General features: G+C 35.2%; 1 protein-coding gene across 4 annotated transcripts in view; it reads right to left on the minus strand.

Moving 5' to 3' along the window:
* NKAIN2 (sodium/potassium transporting ATPase interacting 2) overlaps positions 1-24,054 on the minus strand; it is a 990,407-nt gene that overhangs the window by 454,776 nt on the left and 511,577 nt on the right. For all 4 annotated transcript variants that reach the window (XR_009521933.1, XR_009521934.1, XR_009521932.1 and 1 more), the window contains one exon: positions 7,410-7,490. Coding sequence is in view for 1 of the 4 variants with exons in the window: in XM_060030017.1 (XP_059886000.1) it covers positions 7,410-7,490 (81 nt within the window). In the remaining 3 variants the exon portion in view is untranslated. The remainder of the gene's footprint in view (positions 1-7,409; positions 7,491-24,054) is intronic.

Here is a 24,054-nt window from a genome sequence, read left to right on the forward strand (position 1 = left end):
CATTTTCTTAATTGTTTTTGGTTTGTTATTGTAGGTCTTTTCCTTCTGTTATATTTCCTGCCTAGAGAAGTTCCTTTAGCATTTGTTGTAAAGCTGGTTTGGTGGTGCTGAATTCTTTTCACTTTCGCTTGTCTGTAAAGCTCTTAATTTCTCCATTGAATCTGAATGAGATCCTTGCTGGGTAGACTAATCTTGGTTGTAGGTTCTCCCTTTCATCACTTTAAATATGTCTTGCCACTCCTTTCTGGCTTGCAGAGTTTCTGCTGAAAGATCACCTGTTAATCTTATGGGGATTCCATTGTATGTTATTTGTTGCTTTTCCCTTGCTGCTTTTAATATTTTTTCTCTGTATTTAATTTTTGGTAGTTTGATTAATATGTGTCTTGGTGTGTTTCTCCTTGGATTTATCCTGTATGGGACTCTGTGCTTCCTGGATCTGACTATTTCCTTTTCCATATTAGGGAAGTTTTCGACTATAATCTCTTCAAATATTTTCTTAGTCCCTTTCTTTTTCTCTTCTTCTTCTGGGACCCTTATAATTTGAACATTGGTGGATTTAATGTTGTCCCAGAGGTCTCTGAGACTGTCCTCAATTCTTTTCATTCTTTTTTCTTTATTCTGCTCTGTAGTATTTATTTCCACTATTTTATCTTCCAGGTCACTTATTGGTTCTTCTGCCTCAGTTATTCTGCTATTGATTCCTTCTAGAGAATTTTCAATTTCATTTATTATGTTGTTCATCATTGTTTGTTTGTTCTTTAGTTCTCCTAAGTCCTTGTTAAACGTTTCTTGTATTCTCTCCATTCTGTTTCCAAGGTTTTGCATCATCTTTACTATCATTACTCTGAATTCTTTTTCAGGTAGACTGCCTATTTCATCTTCATAAATAAGCCACATTCTTACATAGCTTTTTTACATACCACGTTCTTTTTTTTTTTTTTTTTTGTGGTACGTGGGCCTCTCTCTGTTGTGGCCTCTCCCGTTGCGGAGCACAGGCTCCGGACGCTCAGTGGCCATGGCCCACAGGCCCAGCCACTCCGCTGCATGTGGGATCTTCCCAGACTGGGGCATGAACCCGTGTCCCCTGCATCGGCAGGCGGACTCTCAACCACTTTGCCACTGGGGAAGCTCTACATACCACATTCTTAAATGAAAATGTATATCTAGATCTCAGAAGCAACTATCAAAATTATTAAAATGTGACAGCTTTCTAGACATTACTATTAAAAGCATTCATTAGGTATAATTAATTGCTCTAGGGTATGTTTAACAATATAAGTTTCTGATAATATAATGAAGCCCAAGGGTTATATACCTGCATCCCTAGTATATAAACAAATTGGGTTGTTTTAAGTGTAAAATAATCCCTTGGTTACTCTTTTATGATCTGTAAGTTAATTATTTTATTTCTAAATATAGGTGGTGCATCATTCACTAATGGTGCCCATAAATTATGAAAGTAGAAATTGAGATCTCAAAATAGTCATATAAAGAAAAGTGTTAGGATATAATTTCAGCTAAGAGTAGATTACAATTATAACACACCCAACAGAATACAGTTATTTGCAGAGAGCAGAAGAGCGCTAATTTTTTTCCTGTGTGTAACTATTCAAAAACTATTTCATAAATTTTATTTTCCCAGGTGATGAATCTAATAGGTGAATTACCATATTATATGTGTTTTCCTTCTAACAGTGCACTTTGAAGTTAATTACAGAACAAACAGATCTCTTCTCTTTTCAAAATAACTCAATTCAGTTAATACCTGGGATTAGTTTGCATTTCTATTTGATATGTGAGCAAGAAAATCACAATTGACCAGAATAATCCAACAACACAGTAAGACTATTTACATCAGGAATTCTCAAAACTATTAATCCAATAGTCAAGGTCACATTTAATGCTCAAAGGCAGCTGCCTACAAAGTCAGCAAACACTCTGGGTTACAAACTAATGTTATCTCTGTTTCATTAACAGAACATCTATTAAAATAGCACCTCAGAAAGTAAGAATCTGCAGGATGTTTCAGGATATTTAGTTAAAACACTAATATCTAAAGCATTAATATAAATAGTGTGGAAATAGTTATTATGCAATGTATATGTTTATTTGTTCCTACCATATTATGTGCTAATTTATATGACATTCCCGATATTTTATTAATATCATTGAGATAAAATTTTAAAGAAATTTCTCTGGTTGATTAGTTTTATTTTTCCTTAAATCTCATGGGGATAATCATTAAAATATATTAATAAATATTGTAATAATAATGCTGGATTTACACAGGATTTTTGATGAAAAAATATATTATCTATACAATTATGGGTACAAAGAAAACTGAATATCAACCAGGTCAGCCCTGTGTACCATATTATTGTAATTAAGCGGTTTCATTCCCAAAGGTACACACTGGCTTCATTAATGATGCTAATATCTATTTCTCTCATAAGTACAGGCAGATAGTTTAGCAGAAAAAGCAGAAAAGACACTGGAAAAGGACAACAAAAAATTCTAAACTCTAACGGGTAACTCAAGTTTGCCTTAATATTTTACTGCTTTTTATCATTTCTTGCCAATATTCATTATGAAGAAATCAATTCTTTACAAAATGTTTTATGGAAACAAACCTACTTCTCTCACGTATATAAAGACCACAGAATTTCCTCCCTGATTCTGTTTCCCATATTTGTCCCTCAGCCTCAAACAAACTGACCCATTCTTATGGTCAAATTAGTTTATTTTTTTTGGGTGAGGTGAGGGAAAAAAGTGGTTTATATTCTGTAACCTAAGTATTATCAGCAATTTCAAGAGTCCCATTTTTGAGCTTTCATATATCTGTACATTTTTCAATCACCATTGCTTATTTCTGGCACTCTGATACTTGAGGAATGTGAGGCAGTTGCAGAAGCTAAAGAATTAAATGGCATAAATATACCTTTCTCAAACCCTTTGAGCAGGAAAGGGAGGAAAATCCCAGTACAGATAACAATATAACTTTGCCCTTTATGGTTTTCCTTTAGATTATTTGTTAAAAGGAAATTATTAAATTTTCATGTGCTCTGCAGAGTCTAGCCTTTGTTTGTAAGATGAAAAGAAAAGGAAATATTATTAACTGCTTCACTGCCATGGGATAGTCATTACCTGCCTGTGTGCATTAGAAGAATTCTTAGTCATTTGGGTTGCAACTCTCTTGAACTCTAATGTTTTAGGATGTGTCCTCGTTATGGTTTCAATGCCCATGTCCAAGGTCATGGGATCACAAGCTTTATTTTGTGTCTGCAGTCATCACATGGAGCAGTGAGAAAAATTACACATTTGTGCAGCCAGCTTGGCTCAGATTTCTCCCTCTTTTTTTAATTTTAAACAAACTCTGATCTGCTCGATCATCTTACTCAGCCAATATGACTGAATACCTGTCCTCCAATTATTAAGGTGATTATTTAAAATTGAAAATATCATTAAAAGTCATTTTAGTGAGGAATCTCTTTGAACAAAGTGGATTATACAGCAGAGATATATAAATTGGGTAAGGAATTCAAGTCCTGGGAATGTGAGCTTTAAGCAGAAAATGATGTGTCTTTCCTAGAGCCACCTGAACAATTCCTTTTCATTGGTCACGGCATGTTCAGGAAAGGACTGCCTGCTGCTGAGAGTGTGGAGTATGATGACCGGCAAGAATACAGAAATGCCATCCACCAGGGCAGACACTGCCGAGGGCCACAATGAGGACTTGTCCAAAATCTGCTCATAAAACTACAGGTTCCAGAAGCCTTGGATCTATTTCATATGATAACGTCACCCTCTTACTTTATCTTTCATCATTTGAAATTGAAAAAAAAAAAGTCAACATTATTTATACTCCATACGATCATCTCAATAGATGCAGAGAAAGCTTTCGACAAAATTCAACACCCATTTATGATAAAAACCCTGCAGAAAGTAGGCATAGAGGGAACTTTTCTCAACATAATAAAGGCCATATATGACAAACCCACAGCAAACCGTCCTGAATGGTGAAAAACTGAAAGCACTACCACTAAGATCAGGAATAAGACAAGGTTGCTCACTCTCATCGCTCTTATTCAACATAGTTTTGGAAGTTTTAGCCACAGCAATCAGAGAAGAAAAGGAAATAAAAGGAATCCAAATCGGAAAAGAAGAAGTAAAGCTGTCACTGTTTGCAGATGACATGATACTATACATAGAGAATCCTAAAGATGCTACCAGAAAACTACTAGAGCTAATCAATGAATTTGGTAAAGTAGCAGGATACAAAATTAATGCACAGAAATCTCTGGCATTCCTATACACCAATGATGAAAAATCTGGAAGTGAAATCAAGAAAACACTCACATTTACCATTACAACAAAAAGAATAAAATATCTAGGAATAAACCTACCTAAGGAGACAAAAGACCTGTATGCAGAAAATTATAAGACACTGATGAAAGAAATTAAAGATGATACAAATAGATGGAGAGATATACCATATTCTTGGATTGGAAGAATCAACATTGTGAAATGACTCTACTACCCAAAGCAATCTACAGATTCAATGCAATCCCTATCAAACTACCACTGGCATTTTTCACAGAACTAGAACAAAAAATTTCACAATTTGTATGGAAACACAAAAGATCCCGAATAGCCAAAGCAATCTTGAGAAAGAAAAACAGAGCTGGAGGAATCAGGCTCCCGGACTTCAGACTATACTACAAAGGCTACTATAATCAAGACTGTATGGTACTGGCACAAAAACAGAAAGATAGATCAATGGAACAGGAGAGAAAGCCCAGAGATTAAACCCATGCACATATGGTCACCTTATCTTTGATAAAGGAGGCAGGAATGTACAGTGGAGAAAGGACAGCCTCTTCAATAAGTGGTGCTGGGAAAACTGGACAGGTACATGTAAAACTATGAGATTCGATCACTCCCTAACACCATACACAAAAATAAGCTCAAAATGGATTAAAGACCTAAATGTAAGGTGAGAAACTATCCAACTCTTAGAGGAAAACATAGGCAGGACACTCTATGACATAAATCACAGCGAGATCCTTTTTACCAACCTCCTAGAGAAATGGAAATAAAAACAAAAATAAACAAATGGGACCTAATGAAACTTCAAAGCTTTTGCACAGCAAAGGAAACCATAAACAAGACCAAAAGACAACCCTCAGAATGGGAGAAAATATTTGCAAATGAAGCAACTGACAAAGGATTAATCTCCAAAATTTATAAGCAGCTCATGCAGCTTAAGAACAAAAAAACAAATAACCCAATCCAAAAATGGGCAGAAGAGCTAAATAGACATTTCTCCAAAGAAGATATACAGATTGCCAACAAACACATGAAAGGATGCTCAACATCACTAATCATTAGAGAAATGCAAATCAAAACTACAATGAGATATCATCTCACACCAGTCAGAACGGCCATAATCAAAAAATCTAGAAACAATAAATGCTGGAGAGGGTGTGGAGAAAAGGGAACCCTCTTGCATTGTTGGTGGGAATGTAAATTGATACAGCCACTGTGGAGAACAGTATGGAGGTTCCTCAAAAAACTACAAATAGAACTACCATATGACCCAGCAATCCCACTACTGGGCATATACCCTGAGAAAACCATAATTCAAAAAGAGTCATGTACCAAAATGTTCATTGCAGCTCTATTTACAATAGCCCAGAGATGGAAACAACCTAAGTGTCCATCATCGGATGAATAGATAAAGAAGATGTGGCACATATATACAATGGAATATTACTCAGCCATAAAAAGAAACGAAATTGAGCTATTTGTAATGAGGTGGATAGACCTAGAGTCTGTCATACAGAGTGAAGTAAGTCAGAAAGAGAGAGACAAATATCGTATGCTAACACATATATATGGAATTTAAGAAGAAAAGTCATGAAGAACCTAGGGTAAGACAGGAATAAAGACACAGACCTACTAGAGAATGGACTTGAGGATATGGGGAGGGGGAAGGGTAAGCTGTGACAAAGCGAGAGAGAGGCATGGACATATATACACTACCAAACGTAAGGTAGATAGCTAGTGGAAAGCAGCCGCATAGCACAGGGAGATCAGCTCGGTGCTTTGTGACCGCCTGGAGGGGTGGGATAGGAGGGTGGGAGGGAGGGAGATGCAAGAGGGAAGAGATATGGGAACATATGTATATATATAAGTGATTCATTTTGTTGTGAAGCAGAAACTAACACACCATTGTAAAGCAATTATACTCCAATAAAGATGTTAAAAAAAAAATGGTTAAAATGAAAAAATAAATAAATAAATTAAATTAAATGGTTAAAATGAAAAAAAGATTATTTATACTCAATATCATAGTTAAATAATAAATAAACATACTTGAAAATGCTCAGAGTGCTTTGGGAAACTCCTGTATGCTAGATTATAAATGTGTATTACCATCACCCCATCCCCCGCCCACCAAGATATATAGCCCTGCAAAGGTAGTTCCTGGAGACTTTTTAGCTCTTTTAGCCTTTGAAAGCAGGTTATCATCTCTGGGTTTTAAAAATGTCAACATCTTTGCAGGGTCTTTCTGATCTAAGGGATAGAGAGGTAAAAGAACATTTTACAATCTCTATCTTTTAAAGTCAATATGAAGAAGTACAAGTTTACAACTCTCTCAAGTGTCTCAAGCAAGATTTACTACTACTTTGAATGGATTATCTCATTTGACTTAGTTGCTGTTAATTGCATTCCAAAAGAAGAAGGATGTTGGTTTTAGAGATCTACAAACTGCATTATTTCAATAGTAAGGCATTTATGTTAGAAATATAATAGCAAGACATACGCAAACACACATACATACAGAAACTCATACAGGACGGCACAAAACAAAGAAACCTAAATGAAAATGTAAGTATTTTAAGTCCTTCCTAGATTATTTTAGAATAAAATGTCTATTTTATTCACTTATGTAATAAATTATATCCCTCTGGTAACAGTTTTATTCAACTAAAACCCATTAATTATTTGAATCATTATATTGCTATTTGGGTCCAATCAGGAAAGTCTTTAGCAGAGTAATAAGCCAACTAAGTGATTTCAAAAATCTTCAAGATTTTATCTCTGAAAAACTTCCTACTCTGCTTCAGAAATCTCTTACAAGTCAATGTTTTAAAAGTACACAGTATGGTCACCGTAATAATCAATATTTCATTTAGTTTTGCTGAAAATAATAAAATGACATTTTTGTGACACACTGAAATGTTTCTTTGATGGTAGAAATGCAGAGAGATAGATGAGGACATCTTTCAATTTACCTTCATTCGAGGTGCATCTAAGTGACAAGAGCAGGGTGAGACTCTGCCTTACTTAGGAAGAGGCTTGTTAACACACAACTGATGACTCAGGCAAATCAGATGGCAAATTACCTTTGAGAGGTCCCCAGCCTCCAAATAGAAGCAGATAACAAACACATTCCACGTAACCCAGAGGACTAGCCAGACAGCATACTGTAGAAAAGCAAGAGAGAAATAACATAATTAATTTTGAATCAACTGAGTAAGATTTAAACAGAACTTGAACTTTTGAACACCAAATCTTAAGATTAGTGGAAAATACTAGATATTTTTTCTTTCTAAGAAACAGGATGAGATGTACATTTATCTCTAGTTGGATTTTTTTCCTCACTGTAATAGACTCTTATAGTATTACAGCTCAAACTTGCTTAGGGATAATTTTTTCAGTTTTTAGACAAAAGAAATAGTAGTCCACATTTCTGTTTTAAGAGGGAATGGTTGTGGTTTCCAGATATCTGAAAAAAATGATGCCCCAGTAGATATATCAACTACAACCCATTTAAAAGAGAGCTCTTATCTTCCTTTGCAAGATCAACCCAATGTTTGATAACATGTAGCCTTTCCCCAAGTTATCGAGGGTCATCTTCAAATCAGTTTTCATACCTCTGTCCCATCTAATCAGCTTCTCTCTTTGGCATCTTCTTTCCATTTATCCTTTCACCTTCTTATTTTATCCTCTCATGACCTCCCACTTTAGTGACCATCTAGTTATTATCTCTAATTTTATTCTGTTGTCTATGCAATGTGCTTTCTTCATCAATGACAAAATTTTCTTACCAAGACACAGTTCTGAGCATTCAGTTAACCAAAATTTATTAAGTCCTTAGAAGGAAACATGCTAGAAAGACACAGAGGATACAAAGATCAATGATAAATTCTCCCTGAATTCAAGTCAAGTGAAAGAGGTAGATTAGAAAAGAGAAGATTCTTACACAAAAATCATAAAAGGGTGTATATAGTCTGAGCTCAAGGAAAGAAGATGGGAAACGTGTGCAAACTATGATGAGAAAAGGTAGTCCTGCAACATCTAACAGAATAGGTGAAACACCTTCCATAAGAGGTGAACCGAACTAATTTATGGATTTTACCAAACAGCAGTGTGGGGGATTGGAAAGGCCATGGTGGAAGGTTGAAGTAAACAAAGAAAGCAGCAGGTGTGAACTTAAAAAAAATGGAACAAGAGGCTACAATGTCATTTCTCTGCTAAATGAATACCAATGGCTCCCATTCTTCATATGGTGAGTTCCAAAATCTTTATTTTATAGTTCAAGGACCTCCATGATCTTGTACCATGTTATCTTTTCAGACACACGTTTCAGTTCATCTTTCAAGTCATTATGGATTATGGACACATTGGATTACTTGTTGCTCCATGTACATGGAAAGCTATTTCTCACCTCTGTGCCATTTAAATAATTTTATCTTTTAATAATTTTCATTTTAATAATTTTACTTTCCCTAAGTACTCCTCTTACCATCTATCAATTTTTTATTTTTCTTCAGAAGTCAATATAAATATCATCTCTTGAGTGATATCCAATTAGAAATGGTGTATCCCTGCCTTGTGCTCCAATAAGATCTTGCTTGCTCGAATTTCATTCCAAATGTCTTATATCTAATTATTTGCATATTTTCCCCAGTGCACAATGATAAGCTCCTTGAGAGAAAAGACTCTTTCAATTAATGCTTATATCTCTAAGTTGCTAACTTAGTACTCTGTACAAAACAGGTACTCAGTAAATACTTTATAAGTCAATCAATGAATGAGGAACAAGACAGAAAAAAATCTTAACTATTTTCAGAAGCAGAACTCCTTCCACCCATCCCAGATCTGGTTCTTATGAGAATTCTATGATCATTCATGTAGTGTGAGGACTGAGAGCCCTAAATGATAAGTTTATATAATAAACACTGACTCAGCTGTTTTCCGGGGGATGCATTCATCTAACTGTTGAATATGTGCACTGCTCAGTGAGAACAAAATAAGAGCAAAACTATATGATCTAACACAAAAGAAGGGGTTTGAGAAGTGAAGGCTGTGTACTGGAAATAGGGTCAGGAAGCTAAGCAGGCTGGGGCATGGAACTTAAGTTTTAGAGCAGAGATCTAATGAGATGTCTAAATTTGGTCTGTATTATAAAGTAGAAACTTGTTCACAATTTTTTTAAATATTAAAATCTAGACATTGGGTTGTTTTGCAGATTTGGATATTAGTTTTAGAAATATAATGAAGTGCTGGGTCCCACTTTAAGAATAAGTAGGTGAGAAAAAAATGCTTGAAGTTCCTGTGACTTGGTTTATATGAGTGTAAGGAAGAATGAAAGCATGATCGACTGAAGTGTTTGATCATGTTCTTTGTTCCTGGTGACACACTTTCCCCACCTTATTTATAATGGAGAGCTAAGTAACCACTATTTACTAAAAAACAAAGTAGCAGGATAAGTAAAATATTTGGTAAGAGTGGATGAAACACACTGTATAACATATATTATATATTCCTGAAAGTTTGTCATTGGTAGTTAGGTTTCCTGACGAGGCATTAAAGAATGTTAATAGAAAAGCTATAGCTTTTCTATTTTGCAACTGAAATTACATTTTCAGATGATAAAAATATTATCTGCATCTATGGGGTACACATGGCATAATCACTATTTCATTAGATGTTGAATATATAATAAGAATTTGGAATTTTCATCCAGATAAATTTAGATATCACTCATACTAAGGTATGCATTTATGTGTATGTGTAAATGTAAATTATACTTAGTTTGGTTAAAAACATGAAGCTGAAAAAATTATGCTTTAGTCCCCAAAATTAATAATTTTAGGGAAAGACAGGTAAGATAATGGGTCACATGCAAATAAATTGCATATAGAGATTAAGAACTTGGGACCTAAAGTTTGCATCACTTAGGAGCTCTGTGGCTACATGCAAGTCTCACTACTCTTTAGTTTCCTCAAATGTAAAATCACCTTTTATTACGATGATTATGTTATATCATCCCCTCTCCTTGTTTCAGTAATACGGCAGTAATCCCCACATTTTAATCTCCTTAGAATACTAAAACAATATACTTTTTACATTAACTTTTGCAAAATATTTTTCCACCTAGTTGAACTTGCAATCTAGACTTTATCCCTTAATGAAACATGTTCTTCCCTAGAATAAGTTTCTTTTTTTTTTCTTTTTTTTTTTTTTTGCGGTATGCGGGCCTCTCACTGTTGTGGCCTCTCCCGTCGCGGAGCACAGGCTCCAGACGCGCAGGCTCAGCGGCCATGGCGCACGGGCCCAGCCGCTCCGCGGCATGTGGGATCCTCCCGGACCGAGGCACGAACCCGTGTCCCCTGCATCGGCAGGCGGACTCTAAACCACTGCGCCACCAGGGAAGCCCAAGTTTCTTCTTTGATACATGAATGCCAATATTGATAGATGGATGACATTTTATAAAGCAAACCTTTTTTCATTTGGTTTCATTAAAACAATTTATTATTTATGGTTGACCATACTATATAATTATAAAGCATTTTCTATATCATGCCTTATGAGTTGCTCTTTCATGTTATTTTTAGTAATGATTTTGTTCTTTTTTATCCCATTTCTCCTAGAGTAATCCAAAAGAATATGTCCAGAGGGAACATAATAAACGTTCCTTCTATATCTTTGCATTTATTTGCATTATTTTCATTTTATTGCATATTTAATTACAAACCAGTTAGTCTACAATGCACTCTACTTCGTTAAAGATTTACAAAAGAGAATTATCACCTTTAGTGGTGTGCCACCTTTAATAAACACATATGCAAATATATATAAATGGTTTAAATTATATTAGTGACTTTCTCTTTAAAACTACCACAGTTTAGAGAACTATTATTCAATAATATCATAATTATTAGAACAGGGGTCCCCAACCCCTGGGCCACAGACCAGGGCCACCCAGCAGGAGGTGAGCGGTGGGCAAGTGAGTGAAACTTCATCTGCCGCTCCCCATTGCTCGCATTACCACCTGAAGCATCTCTCCCAACCCCCCGACCCCTGGTCCATGGAAAAATTGTCTTCCACGAAACCAGTCCCTGGTGTCAAAAAGGTTGGGGGCCGATGTTTAGAAGACGAAAGAGCCTAGTACAATTCAAGTACCAGCCACATCTCATAAGTGCTTAGTTAGAAAAAGAGTTGAGGCAGTGAATCAGTTCATATTTATTAAGCACCAGCTGGATGCAAGTGAGTATAACAGATGCTGTAGAGAAACATTACAAGATATAACTGAGTTGCTTATTCCCCTAAAATGATTTATGTTTACCACTGATATGCAATTGGTGTAATCCATAGGAACGTTTTCAGGTATCATTATTTTTCACTAGAAAGCAACACTCATATCAGTTTACCAATATCACTGATATTTTGCTGCTAGTATGAAAGTAATAATGTAATCGGTTCTAATGAACTATGATAGAAGCATTCCTAAGAAGCATTGTATTAACAAATCTGTCTTAAAAACAACTCCTTTAAGCAACATTTTAGAATTATTAACAATCAAGTGTTTTAATACTGACAGTGAGAATATTTTAATAGATATACATGTATACCCATAAAACAAATACCCTGGTCAAAATGGTTGGACTATAGTCACCTTTTGCTCCAAGTTAATTATATTTTAGCTTTATTTTCTCATTTTCAACAGCAGCATCATTTAATCTGCTTAGGCATTCTCATCACTTTCTCATCCATTGTTATAATAAAAAAGAACAAAAGTGGCCCAAATAAAGCAGCTTATTTTCTAATTCTTGATCATCTTATGACCAGTGACAGTCTGCTTTATGATGTAAATCCTGTCTCCTAATTCATAAATCCTGTTACGTCTACTTCATGCTATATAAACTTTCACTTAAAAGAAATAGCTAAATAAAATACACTACTATTAAAATTATTAGTTTGATAATTAGCCAGAATCTGATAAAAATCCAATTCTAATCATAGATCACACTGCAGATCATTTAGAAAGGCAGGTTTCTACCTTACTATTTTACCAATGCTGCTATTATATGTTCAAGTTTCCTTGTGATTCTATGTTTATGCACACATTTTAATGACAACCATTTTATAATAAGATTATATTTCCCTCAATTACAGAAATTTCTTATTGTAGAAAATCTTTAAAATTTTGAACATCATAGAAAGGAAATTGAGAAAATACCATACTTAGATATAATCACTGGTATCATTTTATTGTATATGTTCCCATATACACTTTTTTTCTATGAATATGTTTCAGACATATATGTTTAAATAGGAATCTTACTCTATATTCTGTTACCTGATTTTTTTGCACTTGATTAAAATGTCTCATTGAATATTCTGTAACATATGTTACAATGCAAAAATGCAGTGAGTTACTCAACTAATTCTCTACTATTTAATTTTGTGCTTTTCCTATTGTTCTATTTTGATCAATTACTATAAATTTCGATTTTGCTTAAAAGTTTTTAGTTTAGTTTGACATATTAAATCATAACTGAAAATATTTTGCTTAAATGGACTATTTCTAAGACAGACTATAAATGTTGGAATATCCAACAGACATTATTTTAATGAACATATAAACATGGCTATTAAATTTTATGCAACTCCAAATAAAAACTGAATCCCCAAAGGCATTCTATTCTTCTTGAAGCAAAAAGTGGAAAATAATTCCCTTAGATTGAAAAAAAAAAAAAAAAGATACTCATTCAGCATGAAGACAACTGTATAGAACTAATTTCTTTCCTTTTAACTCATGCAACATATTTCAGACGAAGATATTTACGGCCCCACAGCCCTAAGGCTAGAAAGATTCCATTGAAAGAACTTTTGGTACTAAATAATAATAAATCAAGTTATATAGGAACATCCTAATTGACATATGCAAATAAGAGATTTGAAAGGCTAATAAAACATAAGAACTAGTGAGAAAATACCAATCTGCACTTTTAAAAGCTGAAATCTGCACAGATTAAGAATCAAATAGTAGGGACTTCCCTGGCGGTCCAGTGGTTACGACTTCCCCTTCCAATGCAGGGGGTGCAGGTTTGATCCCTGGGTGGGGAGCTAAGACCCTACATGTCTCAGGGCCAAAAAACCAAAACATAAAACAGAATCAATACTGTAACAAATTCAATAAGGACTTTAAAAATGGTCCACATCAAAAAAAAAAAAATCTTAAAACCCCAATCAGATAGTAATTTATCCATGTATATTTGTTTGTATCGCAGTGTTTTAAGATGTAGATGTGTAATACATAGATCTGAAAGTGATATGTGAGAGAAAAAAATCTTCAATCTATTAAAAAGGCAACTTGTGTTTATTGTCACATTCATCACACCTTGTGTCTAGAAGTGACATCAAAAAAAGAGTATTCATTTTTTCCAGTTAGCAAACAATTTTAAAGTGATATTTATTGATATTCCTGGTTTTTGAAATCATGTTTTAAAATTCTAATAAGAATAGTTCTTCTAGGGCTTCCCTGGTGGCACAGTGGTTGAGAGTCCGCCTGCCGATGCAGGGGACGTGGGTTCGTGCCCGGGTCCGGGAGGATCCCACATGCCACGGAGCGGCTAGGCTGGTGAGCCATGGCCGCTGAGCCTGCGTGTTCGGAGCCTGCACGTCCGGAGCCCATGCTCCGCAGCGGGAGAGGCCACGGCAGTGAGAGGCCTGCGTAACGCAAAAAAAAAAAAAACACACACAAAAAAAACCAACAAAAAAGAATGGTTCTTCCTGTGTTGAAGTTTCTTGGACTAGCCCAGCAACACTAAAGAAAATGAAATTGCCTCTGGTTCTGGTTATGTAGGAATTTGAAGATCACGGTCAAGATGATATTAGAATGCATTAAAAAAAAAAAAAAAACTATTACCATGTGAATTCAAAATTTTTGTATATCTAATACTGTTTTTTTTAACTCCATTATTTTGATGTCCCAAACTTCCCATAGACCTGAAATTTGAGAATATTACTTGTTACTTTATATAGCTAAATAAATAAATTCATTAATTTAAAAAAGTCTTTGCAGATGTGATTGATAAAGATTTTGAGATAGGGAGATTATCCCGGATTCTCTGGGTGTACTCTTGTAAGTGGGAGGCAGATGGATATTTTACACACATAAATAGACAATATGAACAGAGCAGACAGATTTAAAGGTTATATTAATGTGGTCACAAGCCAAGGAATCCTGTAGCTACCAGACTCTGAAAGAGGCAAGAATCAGATTTCCCCCAGAGCCTCTGGAGGTAGTATGAGCCTTGAGTTGGGCTCAGTGATACTGATTTCAGATTTCTGAACTCCAGAACTGTGAGAGAATGAATTTCTGTTGTTTTAAGTCACCAAGTTTGTGAAAATTTCTTACAGCAGCCTTAGGACACTAATACAACCACCCAAATCTTCTCTTCTGTTTTCCATTGACCTGTCTTTGAAATGTAACCCTAAAGAGTATAATACCTAAATACTTGTGGAGAAATGTAATTATCTTCAAAATTAAGATCCACTTTTTTGGGGCAATTATATCATTGCTTCATAATCAGTCCATTGCTAACCTCTGAATGGCATGCAAACATACATACCCTGTTTTACTTATATGCCTTATATAAGTGCTGTGAAAGTCTTTGCTGGAAAATAAAAATATTCCTGTTTTATGAATTCCTGTTCTTAGGGTATTTCCAGCATTCTAACAATATAAGGCTGTTTTATTGTTTTCAGAAGTTATTGCATAAAGTTCTAGGATGCAGAAATCAATACATTTAGAGTCCTGAATATTTCCAGACTTGTAAAAAAAATTGTCAAAATGAGTTAAATACCTAGGAAAAGATACAATTCAAGAAACTCTTTATTCAGAAGCAAGGAAGAGGGAAAGCAGGTGATAGTTATTATCAATATAATGGACTAATATTTAGTTGGAAAAATGAATTATATGATATCATTAAAATATTAAAAATTATAATAAATAGCAGTCCTAAATTTATCAGCCGTTGCGGTTACCTTGAAAATTTAGAAAGGTCTTAAACTACCAATTGTTTATTATGTGTCAATCCAAATATTCTTCAGTATCACTTTTTAGCAGTTTAGCAATTTTTAGCATTAAACTCTGAGTGCATGCTGCCATATCAGACCCCATAGATTGACTGGAAAGCATTATCTTTAGCTATATTCATATATTCTATGACTATTATGACCACTCTGAATACATGTATGGTTCCAGTTGATTAATATATCCTAGGATACCTAAAAATGTTGAGTCCCCTCTCTGTATAACAAATACTTCATTTAAGAAGACGCATTATCCATATATTGATTTATAACCTTTCAGCCGTGCTTTATGAAAGAACTCATGGCACACAGAGACAAAGGTACTGTTTGTAAGGCTCAATAATACAAACAAAGGAGTTGGCTTGCAACTGAATGTGACTGACTCAGGGGCTCTGGCCACCCCAGGTTCCTGAAGAGCTCAGCATGCCAGCACATCTGTAAACTATTAGCTGGGACACTATTGGGAAGTTCTGCTCAGAAAAGTCGTACATAGTACACAATTTCTTTTCAAAAAGATAGTCTTGCTAATGCATCAAAAATAAAGTCTGCCTGCTCAACCTGCTCAACAGGGTAGCTAGTTCCCCACGTCTTTATATTCTTTACAGTCATCTAGAGGGTACTTCTGAATATCACACAGATGATCCAATTAATTGTGTAGCAGTTGTAGCAAATAGAGACAAATCAATGAGGCAATGTTCAACTCAGTAGCCACATGTAAACATGAATATATATTTAGAATAACTAGGTGCTTGGCTACTTTTTAGATTGCAATATTCATGTGGAGAATGTAGTTCCAAATGTATAGCTGCTAATACGTATGTACATGTTAGTAATGAAAAACTACATATTTTTCTCATCTTAGAAGCACTTTGTTTTTCAATTTGCCAAACACCTTTTCATTTATTATCTCAAAAGCAAGACTGAAATTACTAGCTTCAGGATCACTTTGGTAAGATGGATAAAATGAAAACAAAACAAAACGAAAAAGAGATTTAGTTAGGAATGCTTTTGGTTGTAAGTAATAAATATTGAACTACAGGTGGTTTAAATACTAGGGTTTTTAAAATCTTTTTTCATACATGAAGTCTGGAAGTGAGGTGCTGTCGGCTCAATGTTGCCATGGCTCTAGATTTATACCCTTGGGGTTTCCTTCCAAATCCTCACATAGTTAACACACCCTGCAAGCAGAAACGTGCTGGGAAGGAAAGATCCCTTCTTTCTGCAACACTTTGTTCTTTCAGGAAAGAAAAAAGTTCCCAAATGCACTCAGCAGATTTACATCTCGTTAAGTGAAACTGTGTCACATGCCTGCTTTCCTGAACCCAATCACTAACAAAGAGGACTGGGATTATCATGGTTGTTTTATACCAATTGTAATTCATCCCCTGGACCCGAGAGAGGATCAGATCCCACTGAGAGCTCTGCTGACCATCCAAATATCTGAACAATATTGGGATTCTGTTAGCAGAGAATGGGGGTTGGCAGGCAGAGCTGTCTGCCACTATAACCTATGCACATCCTAAATTTTTGTTTCTTGTAATATGCAAAAGTGAATAACTGCTATTTAACGCTTCTTATGTGTGTCTTGTTTTCTAGAGAAATACTCAACCCTTTGCTTCAGTAAGACTATACATATTCAACTAAACAGAGAAGTAATGTAGTATTACACCCAAAGTAAGTATAAAGATTCCAGACCATCCATGGAGGAAGCACACAAATCAGATGTAGTGTTTTGCAAACAATCTGCAAGATACAACTTAAGGAACATACGAAGAGGAAAAATATAGAGTGCTAGTGGTCTCATTGGAAATGTAAAACAACTATGTCTTGAGAAGGAAGAAAAGTATTATGGAAAATATTAAGAATATTCAAATAAGGAAAACAGGGCCCTCTAAAGAGTTAAAAGTAGAAAGTTAACAATGGCATTTTCAAAATTTATAGAAATATGCTTCACTGAGATGTGGTAGATGTGTGGTGGTTGAGAATTTTGATTGAGTAAGCATAATCTACCACTTTTTTCCTTTTGAAATTAGAAAATATCTTGTCTCTGTCAACCAGAAAGGTTTTCATCTCTTCTTCGCTTTTCTATCCCCTTAGCCTTCATCTCAACTTCAAAGCAAGACTATAGTGAGGTAAACAACCTTCTAAAATATGTAAATTATCCTAATTGGGGTATGGTAAATCTATTAATATAACCTTTAAAAATGTCTACTTGCTGTGCTTGGTTTAAAAACATCTAAGTACAGATACAGGTCTCTCTCTCTCTCTCTCTCTCTCTCTCTATATATATATATATATATATATATATGTATGTGTATATATATCTATATATGTATGCATATATATATATTTGGTCTTATTTTAGGCTGAAACATTAAGGAAACTTCATGTCTCTTGGGTGCTTTGTATGACATTACACTGTAAGTATGGGGTGAGTATAAAGTTCTCCCAAACATTTAAAATTACTTCAATACAGCTTCTTAACTTGCTTTTGGATAAAACGATTTGCAACAAGATTTTTACTGAGCGAATATTCTTTCTGCCTACATAAGTGACAGGTTAGACATTTACCCATATTTCATGTGATATGTCTTCTCAATACCTGTCTTCTTGATTGGATACTGTCAATAGTAAAAGCTTAGTCATACCATATTTGGTGAATACTGCTTGCTACACTGGTATGTTGGGCTCAAGAAGCTAAGAAGCCCACATAAATAAAGCCTCTTAAAGAGATAACCATATATTCAAATCTAAATGTTAGAGTGGAAAACTTAAAATCACTAGATTTTTAATTAATTAAATATCTGTATTGAAATGCATACTGCATAAGACAGAAGCATTGAATATAGAAAGCTTACCCTCAGAAGAGCTAAAATGAATCATCATGATATATTAGAACTATGTTTTTTATTAGTTGGTTTAAAAGGGGAAGTCTCTTACAAGAACTTGGTCCAATGCAGAGCATAATTCAGTTTTAAGTTACACATATTTTCGCTGTGTAAAGGATACTCTGAAAACAATAGTAATAGTATCCAATAAAAATGTCTTTTTGATTTCATTTCTAGCTTTTAAGAACACAGAGGTAAAGTTATAGGTTTACCTGATTAATTACGCTTTTGGTTTCATGTGCAAACTTTGATTCATAAATGAAATACAAATCAACAGTGTGTTTTTGAAAAATCGATTTAGCAATTTTCTTAAATTCATTTATTTTTTAATTTCTTAACTGTGGTAGGCAGAAAGATGGCCCCTCAAATATATCCGACCCTAATCCCCAGAACCTGTGAATATGATGAATTATTACTCCTGTGACTGTGTTATGCCATAGGCAGCGTTGACATAAAATAAAGATTATCCAGGTGAGCTTAATCTAATCACATGAGTCTTGTAAAGCAGATAGCTTTTTCTGGCTGGTGGCAGAAGGGGAAGTCGGGAGATATAAAGCATGTGAAGCTGCAAACAATCCCCAGCGAATAGTCAGCAAGGATATGAGGACCTCATTCCTACAATCAAATGGAATTGAATTCTGCCAAAAACCTGAATGAGATGGATGAAGACTGTACCCCAGGGGCTCCAGATCTGAGGCCAGGACAGTCACTATCTTGATTTCTGTCTCCTTAGATCCAAAGCATAATATTCAGCCAAGCCCGCCTGGACTTCTGACCTACAGAACTGTGATAGAATAAATGAATGGGTGTTACTTTAAGCCTCTAAGTTTGTGGTAATTTGTTATGCAGCAATAGGAAACTAATACATTAATATTGAGGTTTTCATTTTTTAAAAAATATTTTTAACTGTCAACTAATTTCCCACAAGGGCTAAGTGCTATAAATACAGTGTATATTAAGTAGACTGGATCTAACAGACTCTTTCAGACTGACTTTTAGTATAGGTACTTCCTTTTGAATTTTAAGACATTTTGATATACTACATCAATTTGCCTATGTTTTTTTCTAGAAATAAAATTGTTATCATTATTTATTAAATTAGTTACTTCATAGAAAGGTATATCTAGAAGTTAGGAGACCTGGGTTCAAGCCCTATCTCCATAATGAATCTACCTCTATAATTTGGACAATATTGGTATTTCTATCTAATTTTGAAACTAACATTCCTAGATGAATGCAAGGTGATTTACTATTATTTTTTTGGAGAAGTAGACCCTTTCTCACATTACAAGTGTTAGCTGCAGTGCCCATGGGCTAGCTCAACAATGGTGATAGCAATAAACATAATGTTTCATTCCTTATGTCAGCCACTTAACACAGTCAATCATTTTTATTGGATACAATGATTGCAGAGTGATATCAACCAAAAGTATTAGCAATGACAATCACTTTTTGTATCATTATACAAGAACTCTTCTATAAAGGATGTATTCACAATTTCTTAAGGAATGTATCTTAAGAAAAAACCATCAGCCTTCTTAACAGCCATCAAGTAGATACATTCTTTGCAAGACTGACATTATGTGGTCAAATGTGTTGCTGCTGGTAGATAGGGACTTGGAGAGTATGTAAAAATAATGTCCCCAGATGTGTATGTCTTAATGTGCATTTAGTACTAAAATGACCTTTGAATGAGGGCTTAATAGATATTAACTTTCTAGGAAGATGAAAATAAGGTCAAATAATGATGATCTACAAGTCCCCAAAATGGATACTTATGTTTCATTACACATATGAGTTTCCCCCAATCTTTTGTTTGCGTTTTTAGTCACCCAAAGGCTAAAATGACATTCTCAGCTTAAACATGGTATTCAAGTATAAAACCTTTAAAAACGATCTTCCTCTTAAAAATAGTTTCTCCTACTCAAGGGTAAAATTGAATTTAGTCCAAATCAGCCTAAGAAATCAAGTTTTATATTTGGCTCTAAAACAGCTATCATATCTTCATCAAATTTATGACTATTTCGCCCAGGTGTTAAGAATAGGCTATGGTCTTAGATTGGATGCCTACATAGACTCCTTAGAGTTTTTCCTGCTCATTGTCTATAGAACAGAAATCTTTTCTTAAAATTTCTGCTCTTTATTTTTTAAATTGAATTATAGTTGATTTACAATGTGTTAATTTTTGCTGTACAGAAAAGCAATTCAGTTATATATATATATTCTATTTTTGAATATTCTTTTCCATTATGGTTTATTGTAGGGTATTGAATATAGTTCCCTGTGCTATACAGTAGAAGGACCTTGTTGTTTATCCATTCTATATATAATAGCTTATATCTGCTAACTCCAACCTCCCGCTCCATTCCTTCCCCAATCCCCTCCCCCTTGGCAACCATAAGTCTGTTCTCTATATCTGTGAGTCTGTTTCTGTTTCGTAGATGGTCATTTGTGTCATATTTTAGACTCCACATGTAAGTAATATACAGAACATAAATCTCAGCAGAGACACATGCCTTGCAAATGAAAGGTTACAAGGTGTTATAAGGTAAGTGAGTGTGAGGAATGGTGAAAATTCATCCAAACTGTTTGTAAAATCATGTGCCCTATTTATTGTTGATTCCTTAATAGTTTCATATTCATGTGGAAATGATATTTTTTCTAATAGATCATACATAAAAATTGAAAATCTTTTATCAATTTATTTCAGTACAAACTTATTTCTGTGTAAAATTTCAAGATTACAAACATGTATTTGAAAGAAGTATTATTCAAATAAAGCATTTTGGAACTCAGATAGTAGTGGATGCTGTCTGGTGGGTGGGCACTGCCTAGGTGCCCCTTTAGGACTGAAGCACTAATCATTATCCAGCTGCCAGAAGTGTTGCCTGTTGACAGCTCACAGCCAAGCTCCTTATCAGGAGTTACCCTTGGTCAAAGTGAGCTGTCTTGCTTATGATTTATGCTCACCTCCAGGAGCAACCCTCATCTCATGCCTGGTTAACACTAAAGTTCAAAACTCCCAGACCCTTGTCTTAATTCTGGACATTTATTAAAGATCAGCACAGTTTCAGAGCTCTACATTGGATCAGCTGAGGCTTCTGTTGGCTGTACTGAAGTTAAACTTCATCTGACCAGTCTTGCTTCCCTCACTTTATTACAGGTGTTGTCCCTGGGAACACTCCCCTATAAATGACGTGCATGTGAATTTCCACCTCCGAATCTACTACAGAAAAACTTGACTAACAATGATTGAAAATAGGAGTGGTCCTGGAAAGCAGATATTAAAGGGGAATTTTGGACCTAGATCACTTCCTGATGCCTGGCAACGAGGACCTCATGATAGGAATAGATGGTATAATGACAGCTCTTGGCATACAGTAGCACTAAAACTATTAACTTTTGTACTGGTGGTGAACTGGGATGACTTATTTAGCTATAGATGAATAACTAACCTGCCAGCAACAGAGCAAGGCTGAGTCCCCAGCATGGGACAACTCCTTGAGAAGACCAACAGCCAGTCTATAATAGATGATTACATTGAATCCTTTCTATCCTAAAAGTGAGAGTGATTCATCTGGGCAGAAGTTGAAATTCTAAGTATAGATTGTCTTTCCTGCTTCTAAGTTTTGGAAGAACCACTAACTGAGGTCTTAAAGGATGTTTGACTCACCAACACAGGGTCCTCCAAAGCACTGCATTGATACAAAGGACACACTTTATAGTTAGGAAAGGATGGAAGTTAACAAATGCCTATGGGATCTATTGGTGTCATAGCACCCAGAAATTGTCAGTCTGACAGACTCATCTGACTTTTGAATTTGCAAATGGGGTGCTAAGTTGGAGATGATACTGTACAAGGCTAGGTGTCTTCCTACAGGATGCAGTAAATGCCCTACACGAATGACTATGATATGGTGTTGGGTCTTCAATAGGTAGAATACACAGATCTAGAAGCGGAGGAGCGAAAGCAGGAGTAGCTCTGCTCACTGTCACTCACTGTGATGTATTTGGAGAATTTGTCCTTCCTGTCCCCACAAATTAGCCTTTGTGGATCTACGTCCTGGGTTCTAGAGGGAAATACTTCCACTAGAGGATAAAGCAAAATTTCCACTAAACGTAAGCTATGGCTGCCACTCAGTCACTTTTGATTCTTTGATCTAAGAGACCAGCAGTGATGAAAAGTATCACCCTCTTGATAGGGGCAATATATGAAACAGTGGGGCATCTCTTGCTAACCCCCTACACAGTTTTAATGGCAATGCATCACAGAAGTAACCATGGCTTGACAAGCATAGTGAACAGTGACTTACATTCCTCATGGTTGAGGGTCTGGATTAACCCAGTAGGTAAGCTGCCTAGACAGGAAGATGAAGGTCCAGAGAATATAGATAAAATGGATAGTGCAGCATACTCCAAGAGCAACTGCAGAGGTGGAGCTGAAGTTTGTCCCACTGATCTTGTAAGTTCACTTAGGAAAAGAAATCAACTAGTAGAGGGGGTGTTTCCAAATTGGATGACAGTACTACCTGAAGCAGGTGGATCTGTGTAGTGCAAGGTACGGATTGAAGAGAATCCATGGTGCACCATCTAGATCTACCCTTTAGCATTAAGTGCTTATTCTTCCAGCATGGCTGATTAATGTCTCACAGCTAAGTCCCTCTCAAGGAATTGCCCCCTGGTCAAAGGGAGCTGCATAACTCAAGGTCATGTCCCACTCCTACAGGCAGCATACAGCCAATGACAGGTCCATGGGGGAATACAAAGGCCTGCCCATCATTCTCCCAAATTTGGACATATATGAAAGATCATAATGGCTTTAGAGTGCCCCATAACATAAAAGGATTGCAACTGCAACGCAGTTCCAATTTTTCATCTACCCAATCCTGTCTTTGTTCTTAAGAGCACACTCCAATAAACTTGCTGAATATAAATCTCTATCTCTGAGTTGGTATCCCGGAGATGCTGACCTATATGTTGAAGTTACTACAAGTTATAGAAAAGAAAACGTCCCCTGAATTTCTTCAGCAAAAAATGAGATTTCACAAATCACTTTGATGATAATACCATAAGCGTAAATGATATACTAAAAACACTGTAAGAAATAAGCAAGAATGGGGCTCAATTCCATGTGAAAATTTATAAGCCAGGATCAATATCTGAAACACTCTATTATTTTATAAATATATTACAGATTTTTTAGAAAATCACACAGGTTGTGACTATTTTAAAGGGTTTACCATCCAAATGTACAATAATATATCAATAAGGTCAACCATAATTTCAACAAAGCTGTCCCCAGTGTGTAATACACATAGACTGTTCCTAAATAATATACCCAGTCATTTGCTTCTGGCCTCTTCAGCTGAGTCTTCCTTTCCACTTAGATATTTTTCCCTTTCTTGTCCTTTCACCTCCCATGCACACCTATAAAATCATATGCTTACCCCATATTGTAAGGAAAGTGACAATATCCTGTACTTTACAAATTTGTTATTATTTTAAATATTTTAATGTGAAAATATTTTATTTTTGAAGACAATGATATGGAAAACCATAATTCATTAAATAAATCACTATATATCTATTTTTAATTCCAAACATATTCTCTCTGTCAGTGCAGAGTAGCCCAAAATAATATGGTTATTTGTGAAGGCATCCACATACATATTCTAATTATTATTTCCTAAGCCCTTTCATTTTTTTCCGGCACTTTATACATTTATGAGTATAATATGGAATGATTGTACTGACATTTACAGATAATAACAGT

This window comes from Delphinus delphis, chromosome 14, assembly GCF_949987515.2.
Source record: "Delphinus delphis chromosome 14, mDelDel1.2, whole genome shotgun sequence".
In the NCBI taxonomy this organism is placed as follows: domain Eukaryota; kingdom Metazoa; phylum Chordata; class Mammalia; order Artiodactyla; family Delphinidae; genus Delphinus; species Delphinus delphis.